The following is a 12761-nucleotide window of genomic DNA, read 5'->3' on the forward strand; positions in this document are numbered from 1 at the left end:
ATTTACATCAGTGACTGAAAATCACCACAGGCACTGCTTGGGATGAGCAGTCTAAGCATCTGTAATTGGTTTTATGTCTATAACTAAACAAACCCTTAAATTATGAAATCTGGAAGAAGCTGGAACTTTGATTTAGGATTCTCATTACTTGTTTTTCTAATGTTGCCTTTCCTGCTCTCTGGGCAGAAGATTTGTATAGTAACAGCTTCATTTTCTGTCCTTCTAGATTGCTTACACTTTGGGAGCATCAAAAACTGGCAAAGGTTGTAATCTCAAAATAAATACAAAAAATCATGAAGTCATTTCTTTGTATTAGGAATCTCTTTTAGAAGTACAAATTGAACTTGAGCAAGCTAGACAATATGTATGTCAGAGAAAACCATGTGTTCTGAAGCAGTAATTGTGTTGGTAAACAGCACCTGTCTGTTTATTTCCTAGGGATATAATTCACCCCAGGAGTACATTGCAACTCAAGGACCACTGCCAGAAACTAGGAATGATTTTTGGAAGATGGTTCTCCAGCAAAAATCGCAGATTATTGTTATGCTTACTCAGTGTAATGAGAAAAGAAGGGTATGTAGCAAAGTCTTGCACATAGTATAAAAGAAACTACTCTGAGAACATCTATTTTCTTATGAGTGAATTTCTTTATATTGTTTGCTGATCACAAGGCAGCATCATAACCAGACCTGGAATGGCACTTCCTTTACTTAATGGCAGGCATTTTGGGATGATTAGGGGACTGGAGCATCTTTCACATGGGAAGAGGCTGAGAGTTGGGACTCTTCAGCCTGAAAAAGAGAAGGCTCACAGGATCTTGTCACTGTGTATAAATACCTGATGGGAGGGAATGGAGACAAGGGCCTCCTCAGTGGTGCCCAGTGACTGGACAGGAGGTAATAGGTACAAACTGAACCACAATAAATTCCATCTGAAGTCAGAAAACCCTTGTTTTACTGTGAGGGTGACAGCACTGGCACAAGTTGCCCAGAGGTTGTGGAGTCTCCAGCCTTGGAGATAACTCAAAAGCCGTCTGGACATGGTTCTGGGCAGCCTGCTCTAGGTAGCCTTGCTTGAGCAGGGGGAGTTGGAGAAGATGACATCCAGAAGTCCTTTCCAACCTCAACCATTCTGTGATTCTGTGCTTTTAGGTTTAAATAATAATAAAACACAAGTGTTACACTTTACATTTTCCTTGACGTTATAATAGAAATCTTTGGAATATTTTTTTTTCATGCATATATTCTTGTTCCCCATGTTTTGTTCCTTTTAGGCCTATTCTATTAGGAAAAGCAACAATCTCCAAAGACATTATGTGTTTCCATTCTTCACTATACTAATGTTACCCTTCAGAAAACCAATGTATAGTTTATGTACACAGTTACACAAGTAGGGATGAAAAAAGGGCTGAAAGTCACTGCAGGATATATTACCTCTTATTGCAGTATCAAGTAAATAGTGTTGTAGACATTTCCAAAACTGACGGTCAGTATACTTTTGATTGTGCTTTTTTTGTATATGCACACGTATATGTATTTATATAAATACCAATATGTATGTATTTATTTCCCTTTCAGGTGAAATGTGATCATTACTGGCCATTTACGGAAGATCCTATTGCATATGGGGACATCACAGTGGAGATGCTGTCCGAGGAGGAGCACACAGACTGGGTTTATAGGAATTTCCGAATTAGCTATGTAAGTGAAACATTTTGCATGGCCCTGCTAAAAGGGTGGAAGTAATTTTGGTCCAAACTTTTGTGCATTTCTGGCATTCAGTGGAAAACACCAAAGAGAGAGATTGATTACCTTAACCTAACTCCACACAGGCAAATGAATAAATCACAACTTTCCCCTAAAATTGCTTGCTGTATCTGGGAATTTCTCAGCAAAGTGCAAGACTGAAACAAAAGTACTACCAGAACTCTGGACATATCTGTGGTTCCAATGGTGACAATAAATGTGTAAACTTCTTTTCTTCATCTCAGGCTTATCTTCTTCCTATAAGTTATTAAAACCTTGAAAGTACCAATGTAGAAATGGAAAACATTTTTCAAATGGGCCATTTTGCAGTAATCAGATATTCTTATAGTATATTGAAACACACGTGAGAGCATGCAATTTCCAAATTAAAGCTGTTCAGATTTTTAGGCATTTCTTTCCAGCTTTATTTCCTGCACCAAATTGTTGTCAGCACCAGCTCAGGAAGGAAAGGTTAGCGATATTGAGGGGACAGGTAAAATGCTGTGTGCTAAGCCCACGGACATTGGCCCAGGACCTTAGCCCTGCCCCGCCGTGCCTCACTGTGTTGCAAAGTGTGCACAAGGTGCAGGCAGGGGGATAAACACATAAAAAACAAAGTGTTGGGCTCTTGGTGTCTATTGAAAATAATGACAAGACTGCAGTTCAGGTACGCTGTCCTTTACCAAAGCCAGGGCAGCTGCTTCAGGGTCTTTTGTACTGATCTCATTTTTTTATATCCTTTGCCTAAGGATATGCTGTTGTCTGTGACTCGTGAAAGGTTACTGCAGCAGGGGTGTTTGGCCTGACCAAGAATGGCAAAACTGAAGGCATTGCTTGCCATGGGGTTTGGTGATGACAGCCCCCACCCCTCCCTATGTTTTGAATTTCTTTCAGTCTCAAAAGCAAAATGTGTTGTGTTGAGGATCTTACTTCACCTGAAGCCGCTAGAGTTTTTAGCATTATAAATGCTTTTCATAAAAGTGGGTATTTTTCTAAATATTTGCCCCTGTAATGATTTTTTCTTCCCTTTTGGTATTTTTTTTCCTTTGAAACTTGAAAAGAAAAACTCTCAAGAGTCCTGTCTTGGTTGTTTGTTTGTCAGCAGTGTTGTTATTTATCTGTAGCAAAATGAGGAAAAGGGGAATGGAATAGAAAGAGGAAGAAAGCCTAAACGTGAAAAAGGCAACAGTTCTTGATTTAAAAGGAAAGTAAAATTGAACCACCATGAGGAAAAAAGGCAAAAAACCAAATCCTGAACCCAGAAACAAGAATTCATGCTCTTTTGATAATGACGGCTTGGTACCACCTCCTCTTTTTAATCAACTGGCATGTAAATTCTTTGCTACGTTTTTGGCTGACTTTACTTTCTTAGGCTGTATGTGGGGAGAAAAAACACACTACAAAATGACAGAAAAAATTCTGAGTGTTAACTGCACTGTTAAACCCCTGTGAACATGCTGCTGTTCTGCTTCTCCTGTTAGGCTGATGAGGTGCAAGACGTGATGCATTTTAACTACACTGCCTGGCCAGATCATGGTGTCCCCACAACCAACGCTGCCGAAAGCATCCTTCAGTTTGTACAGATGGCCAGGCAGAAATCAGCAAAGAGTAAAGGCCCCATGATCATACACTGCAGGTAAATGGTTCGAGGAAATGGGGAATGAAAGGATGTAACTTACTAAATATGTTGGAAAACTGTTCGAAGGTGAGATGTTGAGGTTCTGCTTACCTGTTAGCTGGAGATGGTTCTTTCTGGTGTTAAGGGTAAAGGATTGGTCCCCCACTTTGAGTACCATGGGGCTGGGATTTCAGCCTGCATCCACAGACACCAAGACATTTCTTTCCAGAGGAGGGTCATCTCTTTGGATGTTATCAAGAAAAGGCTTCAGAAGGTGAAGCAGGCAACCCTGATTTACACCAGCTGAGAGCCTGCCCCTGCTCTCTCATTTCCACCCCTTTGTGATACGGATGGTGCAGCCGGGCCAGCAGCCTGCCACAGCGTGCTGCTTCCTGCAGATCTGTGTGGCTGTGCAGATCCTCCCCCTCTGGTTATTTGGCTTTTTGACTTTCTGTACATTCAGAAGGTGATGTGAAGAGCACTATCCTGTGCTAAGAGTAGTACCTGTATCCCCTGCTAACAGTTATATGGCTTTCTCTTTCTCTTTTTCTCTTTTTCTCTTTTTTTTTTCTTTTTCTTTTTTTTTTCCTTCAGAAAGGTTGTTTTATATACTGTCAGATTTATCTCTTGTGCATCATCTGGCCTTTTATTAAGACGATCACTTACTTGGCCTCTCTGGGGACAGCTGCCATGTTAGTGATGACATCATAGCAGTTTGGTTTCTGATGCAATTCTCCCAACTGACTTCAAACCTCCTTATGACTCCATGTGCAAGAACTACTCACAACAGATTTCTCAGAAATACATAAGTAGCTGCTTTGCAATGGATGAATACATGTACGTTATGGTGACTTACTCCTTATAGAAGTCAAGGCTTCATAAAATTAATCTCAGCCAACCCTGCATCACCCACCCTAGAGGCAGCAGTTACGCTGCTGCACAATGTGTCAGCACCCTCCAGCTCTGTCTTTCTTGGTGCTGATGTGATGGTCAGCACGGACTGTCTCTTGCCACCACTTTGCACACTTCTGAGAGCTCCTTCCCAGAAGACAGTCCTTTACAGCAATATCATTTCTAGTTTCCAGATATGGCACTTAATGTTCTATCAGAATGCAAAACAACAACAGTATTTGTAAATGCAGCAAATCCTGTAGCCCTCCCCCGTAACTTCATGGAGAAATTCATAGGGCATATTGTTGTGGGAGTCCTAATATCATGAAAGGTGCTATTAAGCCAGGGAAGAGATATGCAGTGTTGTGAAATCAAAACCTTATATAGCATTTAATTGTTCTGGGAAGGAATGGGACCAAGTAGCAGAGAGTTGAGTAACAACTGTAGTATTTTCTTTTTAATTAGGATGCTTCTAGCAGCAGAGAGATATTTTCAGATGGTATTTTTAGAGTATACTGTATGTCTTAGACCACATAGATTAAAAGTAGCAACACTGTAAAATTAGCGGAAAGGGGAGAGAAAGAATGTATTGATAATTCCTACAGCAATTGTTCTCAAATATTAAAGAAGGCACAGAATGAATTTATCAGTTAATCAATCTGTCAAATAAATAGATCAGATTGTATTAATCTCATTTGAGATATTGACAGTTCTGTTAAACAAGCAGAAACTGTTTCATGACAGTTATGTTGAACTGTGTTGAGATGAACTGTTGAACTCTATTGCAAGTAGTTTTAAGGCTTTTCTGAAAAATATGACAATACAGCAGAATGAACTTTTGCTGACACGTACTTCTATCCTTAGTGGTAGGTATGGTGTTGGGACGCTATATGAAACTCTATAAAAAACCTCTAAAATCACAATCATAATGAAAGCAGACTTAAACTTCACATGTGAAATCACAATGCAAAGGATCATACACGTGTAAGAATCTCTAAATCAAAACAGTGTGTCTTTTTCTCTAGTCACTAAGCTTCCCTTTGTGGGGGGATGAAGATTTGTAAACTGAGTGGTTGCTGACTATTTCTGTCTCATGCTCCCAAGGTAGAAGTCCTGGTGTGTGGACTTTCCTGGGTGGTTTGTTCTTTGAGGATGAGCTGCAGTAGCACAGTGCCTTTGCAAAGCCAAGAGCTTTGCAGAGTGGAGAGCTGTGGAGCTGAGTTGTTCAAGTTCAACCCCAGCTGCCTGTGTGCAGGAATCATTGCCAAGCAGGTCTCTGCAGTTACAGACCCGGCGGTTAGAGATGTCTCAGAAGCCTTTGGGGAGTGCAGTGAAATTGGAAGAGCTGACAGCTAGGGGCGGATAGGGGTGTGCATGCACACTCTGCATGCGAGTGAATGAAGAGAGTATAGGAAAGTGAAATAATTGCAGAGCCATCCACTCCACACATTCTGCTGAAGCAATGGATGAATGGTTGTGCAGCATTAAATACTACAGATGAACCAACCTGCCTGACCTCAGATTAGCTGCATCTGATTATCACAGCTGCAGGACTGCTTTTTGCAGTACCACTGATACTCCTGTGTGTCCCCATCAGAAAAGCTCGAAATGAGGTGCACGTCTCTGTGTCTTGCAGTGCTGGAGTAGGACGAACAGGAACCTTCATAGCCCTGGATCGGCTCTTACAGCACATTCGTGATCATGAGTTCGTAGATATATTGGGCCTGGTGTCTGACATGCGGTCCTACAGAATGTCCATGGTGCAGACAGAGGTAAGATCTGCTCACTCCAACTTTGCCAATGTATCACTGGATCTATTTCATACCCCTCTGTAGCGTGTTCATGTCCAATGACTGTTGCTCCCCCAAACATTTAACAAAATAGCTATGAATAGACACAATTACATTTTCATCTTCACTGTAATATTGTCACGTTATTCATCTGCTGCTTAGGTGGGTCTGATAATGTATCTACAATCTGACTGATGTCTTCCAGAGGGGATGAGTTATCCTCCCCTTCTGTGAAATTAATATGCAAAAAATGCATTAGAAGAGATTAACATATGAAATTCTCAAACCATTTTGAAAAGAATTGAGCTTGCGAGGGGATTAATGGCTCATGAAATGATATCAGTATTGGACAGCCATTCAGGCTTGTTCAAGAGAGTATCATCTGGCCAAGCGCACAAACTCAGTTACACAATGGTAATACAAATAACAAGCAAAACAAACAAAAGGATTGTGAGTCTGCCAGATACCCTCCTTGCCCTTCTCCCTGCCCAGATGTCTACTGGTTAGTTCTTCTTCTGTTTTTAAGGCAAACATCAGAACAATAGTCATGATGTCAGTGTATATATAATGGGAAAAAATGGCAAACTCTTTTTCCAAAGCAGAAGCTTTTATGCATCTGAAACCTTCCCAGTTTCCTTTATTAATTGAGGTAAAGATTTCACACCTATTGTACTCTTCCCTGGTTAGACACAGTATAAGCTGGTAACCTCCATACAGTTGGAAGTGCTACCATCACTTTGCAGGCTAGGTCTGGCAGATAATTTGTTGCCAAGGATTGCTGAATCTAGAGCAAAGCAGAGAAGATCTAGCAGGGAGAAGAGAGGAGAAAGAAAACCTGCAGTGAGAACAGCTAGCATCTGGAAAGGAAAAAAAGTCATTATTCTCAGACCACTTTGGTTCATTCCTATCAAACTTGTCACTTTCCATCACAATTTGCTATATTTATCCAAAGGCAGATCATTATGTAAACACCAGATAAACAAATATTGATGGTCATTTTCAGCTGCAACTGCATTACTACTCCAGACGTGATGTGATTTTTATTTTTTAATGTTTGGGTTTTTTTCACATACAAACTCATTGCCTGCCAGGGGCTGATGCCAAGGGCTGGACTTTGGTGGTGGCTGAGCTGCTGCTCCAGGCAATGGCCGAGCCTGGCTGCAGAGGTCACCAGGTTGCACTGACACTCGGGCACAGAGGCCACCGAAAAGGCTTTGCTTACAAAACCTGAAACCACACACAGCAAACCTGTGTTCATGTTGCCTCGTACATTGGAAACTTGGCAGTCTTGTTGAGCCATTTAAAAAAACAAATGGCACAAGCCCAAAAAGGGGGCTAGATTGGAGAATACCCTGATTTGAAACCAGTTGCTCTAGATTAGTGGGTGTGAGGAAATCCAGGCATTTCTGTGGTCTGAAGCATGCTTCAAACTCATATTGATATCTCCTGGCATCAGCAGACCACTGGGGGACCACTGGGCTGAAATCCACACTCGGGTTTTGGGACAGTTGTTTTGGGACAGTTGTTTTTGCCCGAGATCCAGTTGCTTCCTGTGCTTACTGCACATAAAGCTTAGTGTAAGGAGTCACCAGGGTTTGCCTGTTTGCCTTCTGTCTTTGAAATCTAAAAGTCATCAGTTAAGGTTATTATTAAATTACAGTGTTTAATCTGTATATTGAGAATGCTTGGAAAAGCCAGTCTATAACCAAAAGCTACCCCAAAGGTAACCTCAGTCTTGTTGCACAAAAACCTGTCCACAAAGAGAATGGTGCATGTGATTGACCCAACTGACTAACAGTGTCCTTTGCACAAAGGGTAATAACTCCCCAAATAATTAGCTGCTCTGTGAACAAAATCAGGTTTCAGCTTTTTATTGGTAAAGAAGTCAAGCGCTAAGGAACAGGAGGTTCATTAAATAGTTCAGATGCATATGTGGCACGGATGCAAGTTGTTGCACATAAAGCATTCAGGTACCTTTCTGGGAATTAATTCTTTTTCAGGCAATATATAATAGACCCGCTTAAGCTCAGATCCAACAGAACTATCCTATGCTATCCCATGCTGTCCTATCCTATTTTTATCTCCCTGTGTCATTCAGGTTATTAATAAGTGATTATGACGTCAGGGCAGCTCAGGTGGATTTCATGCTTCCCCAGCTGCTCTCTGTAACAATTGCAGGCTCTTACTTTGGGCACTGACAACTCACTGTACATTGTGATGGGCTGAGGAGGGAGAGATGGAGAAGCTGCGCAGGCTGTTACTGTGACCTATCAAACTGCTTCGCTGTGTGGGTTTTTGTCATGCTTTCTGAGGTGTAAAAATGCCCACTCCTTTCATCTTTTCTTCCAGGAACAATACATTTTTATTCACCAGTGTGTGCAACTGATGTGGCAGAAGAAGAAGCAGCAGTTCTGCATCAGTGATGTCATATATGAGAACGTCAGCAAGTCCTAGTTCAGAGTCACAGGTGGTAAGTCAGGCAAGCCCAGCCCTGCAGCATGCCCACAGCCGCGCATCCCGGCTGCTTTGCAGCAACCATCATCATGGGTATTTGCACCAGGAGCTTTGCTGGCAGTTTGGAGCTTTCCAGGCTTTTCCTCATCCCCTCTGAGGTGATGTTCATACGGAAAGTGAGGAAAATCCCTCTAGCCTCTCACAGTAAATAATCCGCTATACTTCCCACGGCACTGTAAGAGTATATTGGCTCACTCATCATTTGAAGAGAAAGAGAATCTGGAAATACTGTGTGAGCCACCTAACCATTCCCTGCGCCTTGTCCTAATGCTCCTTAAAAAGCTTAAAGGAAGGGAGAATTTTAATTTCTTAAGTCATTTTCAGGTTACTTAAACTGCCAGGTTACCAAGGCCAGCAGAGGTCTGGGGATGCACTGCTGTGGTGGCAACAGAGCCTGCTGGAGGGTGAGATGGTAACCAAAAAGCTTTGACATGAAACAGCGGGGTATTTTTTTCATAAATCTAGAACCAGGGAACGGGAGGGGTCTCAAACTGGTACTACCAGCATAAGCGAAGCGACCATCTTGCCTTTCCATCGAGCCCCAGTGCCTGACCTCTTGCATGCAGCTAACCCAGCCTGGTCCCCAGCTGCAGAGTAAAACACATGGTTCTGACCTACCAAGAGGTTTGCTGGTGAGGGTGAGCTGTGAGGATGTATGTCACCACTATTTAAGCTAATGAATGTTAGTTCATTAGGTGGCAGTAAGAACGCAGCCATAACCTCAACATTTGCTTTTGGGTGAAGCAGGAAGCTACAGGCTTTCAACGCAAACTGCCTTCTCAAATGGAGAGCTGGGCTGTGGGCACCACCACCAGCCATCTCTGCTGTGTAGCTCTGGTGTTGCACATGCACCTTTATTAGCCTCTGTGCACGTCATTCCCCTGCCTGTAAAGTGAACCCCAAGTAGCCTCACTTTTCCTAATGTTCAGGTAATTTACCATCTAAGCTGAGTCCCAGAGCCCAGCTGCTTGTACTGGTAGGCTGCAGTCCCAGCCTGCATGGAGGGCTGGTCAAAATAAATGCCAAAAACTGTCTTTATTTCCTTTTTTATTTCTAAAGCAGTCTGTTTGTTTGGTTCCAGGTGAGACCATGAAGCACACCCATCTTCCCTTGCTTCTGATTTTTTTCTTTTGATGGTTTGAATAGCCAGTTGTTCTGCCACAAGAGACCGCTGCTTTGCAGTACACAGACAATGAAAGAGACTTTTAACTTTCTGAAGCACTGGGGAGACAAAGCCTTAACAAGCCTGCGGTGTCCTTTGAACTGTTTAATTTCTGGACATTTTTTTAAAATACCGGACCAAATTCAACTAAGCAACATGAAGGAAAAGACACTACATGTGCATAAAATAGATTGCTCCAGAGTGTTGGGTTTTTGGTTGGTACTTTTGGTTAAGTTTCTTAATTTTAATTTTTTTTTCTGTGCAGGTTGGGCTTAAGGTTAAAGTAAGTGCAATATTTTTTTAATGGTTGACTGAAGAGCCTTCTTCATGTGTCACTGGTCTGTGCTAACGTCCATAGGAGAGCAGGCATTGTTAGTATCTAATAATACCTCATTAGTGAATAGCGAGGCATGAACATACATGAAGAAATCTGGAGATTGTGAAGAGAAAAGGGGGGGTGGGGGTGGGGGGTTGCTGGGTTCATAGATTTGACTGTTTCCTACAGCACTGATGTACATGGGGTCTGGGGGGAGCACAAGACCTGAGGAACAGACTGATGAGCAGAAATCCAAACCATGGAGGCTGAAGATGAAGCAGGCAGCCAACACTGAGAGATGGGACGGTTTCAGTTCTTGACTGTGCTACTACTAATTAAGCAGAGGGATTGCTCTTTTTGCCAACCTTTTCAGTAACACCACTGATGAGGCTCTTGTTTTATATGAATCTAATCAAAGGGCAGCTGAATTTCAAGCTGAGATATCTTAGACTCCATTACTTATAGCATTTAACTGTCTGAGCAGTCTATGGTGCCTATACCCCTCATTTGTTTATTATTTTTGGTATTAACCCTCTGTAAAAACATGAAGCTGATTCAGGTTGAGGGGGTGGATAGAAAAGAAAAGAAAAGAGAAAAAAAAAAAAAGAATGCTTTAGTGGATGTAACTATTTATCTGAGCCAGGAATTCATGAGGTTCCAAGAACAAGGTTTTGGCATGTGAAGGGCTGGTTATCACTTTATTGCTGTTGAGGCTGCCAAAGGGTCGGTATGGATTCCTGCAGGGGTTTGGGGGTCAGGGCGGGGGGCTCTTTTCTTTTTCTCTGTCAGTTTCAGTTCTAGTCAGAATAATTAGCTATATATATATTTTTTTTGTCTTTGTATAATTCCGATACATCGTGTATTGTGACATGGATGCTGTCAGAATGGATGTTGATGGCATTTTTGTAACCTGTTGCTTTGTGTCACTTCATTGAAAGTTAGCAGCAATGGTACTCAATGTAAACAAAACAAACTTGAACTGAAAGTAAACACACTGGATTGCTTTGCTTACCTGTGAAGAAGTCACTATCGACAAAACAGCAAATGCACCCGCATATGCTTTTTATTCATTCACCCTGGGGCCTGCTATCCCCTGTCATGGTACCAGGGTGTAGTTTGGTAGCTCAGCTACTTCCAGGAGCCTGATAACCTTCTTCAGACATTATTTTTTTTCTTCCAAGGAGTTATTCCACTACCTGGTAAATAGGTGTATACTCTAATAGCTGCATCATTGTATGGGTTACAGTGGAAAACTTCCTTCAAACTATCCCATATATATTATGTAAAACTGCACAGAATTAACATAACCCCCCAGATAAAACAGGTGCTTGTGCAGGGTACTGAAGAAACAGGACTCTACCTCTGATTATTAAAGAGTATGATTATGACTTGCCCCCACCCCTTCCCATACATCTAATACTACTTCCAGTTTCCATTAAGCCCAGTCCTAAAGCAGAGATCCAATTTTTCTACAAAAGATGCATAGAGATGGATGCAAAAGGGGCAGAGCGCCCTGTCATCAGGGAACAGATGGCTAACAAGAACGGCTTCAACGCTACACATTTCCCTTTTCTTTCACCAGTGCACCCCAGCTGGAGGGCTCACCATTTCAGTAGGAAAAGCAAAGATTTGTCTGGCCTAATTTGAACAGAAGACAGAATTATAAATGAGCACTTGCCTGTTCAGACCTTGCCTCCATACTTTTTTAAAAAATATATTTCAGAGTTTCATTATATGTTTACTCAGGAAATATGTTCACATCCCTCTAAAGACCTAGCAGGGGAAAACAAAAAACAACCCACAGATGTTCTTGGTTTCTCATCTACTGCCTCCTCCCTCCTGTTGGCCACTGCCCATTAAGTCTACATTTACTCTGTACCATACACCAAAGTAAGCAGGTTACTTTTAAAACATTCATGGGCACACAAAATATCACGGTGTGAGCTGGCTGTAACAGAAGCTTGGCTGAACATGACAGGGTACAAGATTGCTGCAGAGATGCCAAAATCACATTGTTGCAAATGATGCTGCCTGAATAGCCTGAATTTACTAGACAGTTTTTGAATGCATGTCAAAAAATTATGCCATTTGCACAGTAACAGGTGTGTATTTTTCTTTTAATAGCTACTTAATCACAAAATCAATTACAATGAAAGCTCCTTCAGAAAAATACTTTTTCCTACCCCACAGAGTATGAAAACCTGCGTAAACGGTTGTGTTGGGAGGGCGGTGGAAACCACCTCTCCCAGAGTTCAAGATATAAGTAAAGCAATGAAAAAGTCTGGGAGACACTGTGGTTCAGAAAATTTGTATGCGGAGTCTTTTAGCCTGAATCAACGTGTCATACTTTTGGGTTTACTTTGTCATGCTCCTTGAAAGCAAGTCCAGAAGAACAATGTTTTGGACTTGTGCTGCATGTTGATATGATTTCCAGCATCTGTCAAAATAAAACTTGCAAGTCATCACAGCTGTAAAGGTGACTGAAGCTTCAGGTTTTGTAGTAAGTTTTTTTGAATTGTGGGTTTCATGCCTATAGCTCTGCTGACACCATAGATGCTCTATATATTGATCTGCTGCTCTTACAGCATCTACTGACCCAGACGTATGAAAAAGCAGCTCTGAACAGTGACTGACCATTAATCAAAACCAGGACAGGTTTCCACCTTGTTGCCTCATACCATGCATGCTGCCATGGAAGGATCAAACAAGTAAACCTAAGGACATG

The 12761-nt window shown here is 41.8% G+C and overlaps 1 protein-coding gene across 2 annotated transcripts in view; it reads left to right on the forward strand.

Annotated features, from left to right (window-relative positions):
- Positions 1-12525, forward strand: part of PTPRO (protein tyrosine phosphatase receptor type O) — a 155311-nt gene extending 142786 nt beyond the window's left edge. For both annotated transcript variants that reach the window (XM_056340267.1, XM_056340268.1), the window contains 6 exons: positions 439-573; positions 1578-1700; positions 3227-3381; positions 5891-6026; positions 8394-8514; positions 9640-12525. In XM_056340267.1, coding sequence (XP_056196242.1) covers positions 439-573; positions 1578-1700; positions 3227-3381; positions 5891-6026; positions 8394-8498 — 654 coding nt within the window. In that variant the 3' untranslated portion in view covers positions 8499-8514; positions 9640-12525. The remainder of the gene's footprint in view (positions 1-438; positions 574-1577; positions 1701-3226; positions 3382-5890; positions 6027-8393; positions 8515-9639) is intronic.
- Positions 12526-12761: the final 236 nt, after the last annotated feature.

The sequence above is a fragment of the Falco biarmicus genome, chromosome 5 (genome assembly GCF_023638135.1).
Source record: "Falco biarmicus isolate bFalBia1 chromosome 5, bFalBia1.pri, whole genome shotgun sequence".
NCBI lineage: Eukaryota > Metazoa > Chordata > Aves > Falconiformes > Falconidae > Falco > Falco biarmicus.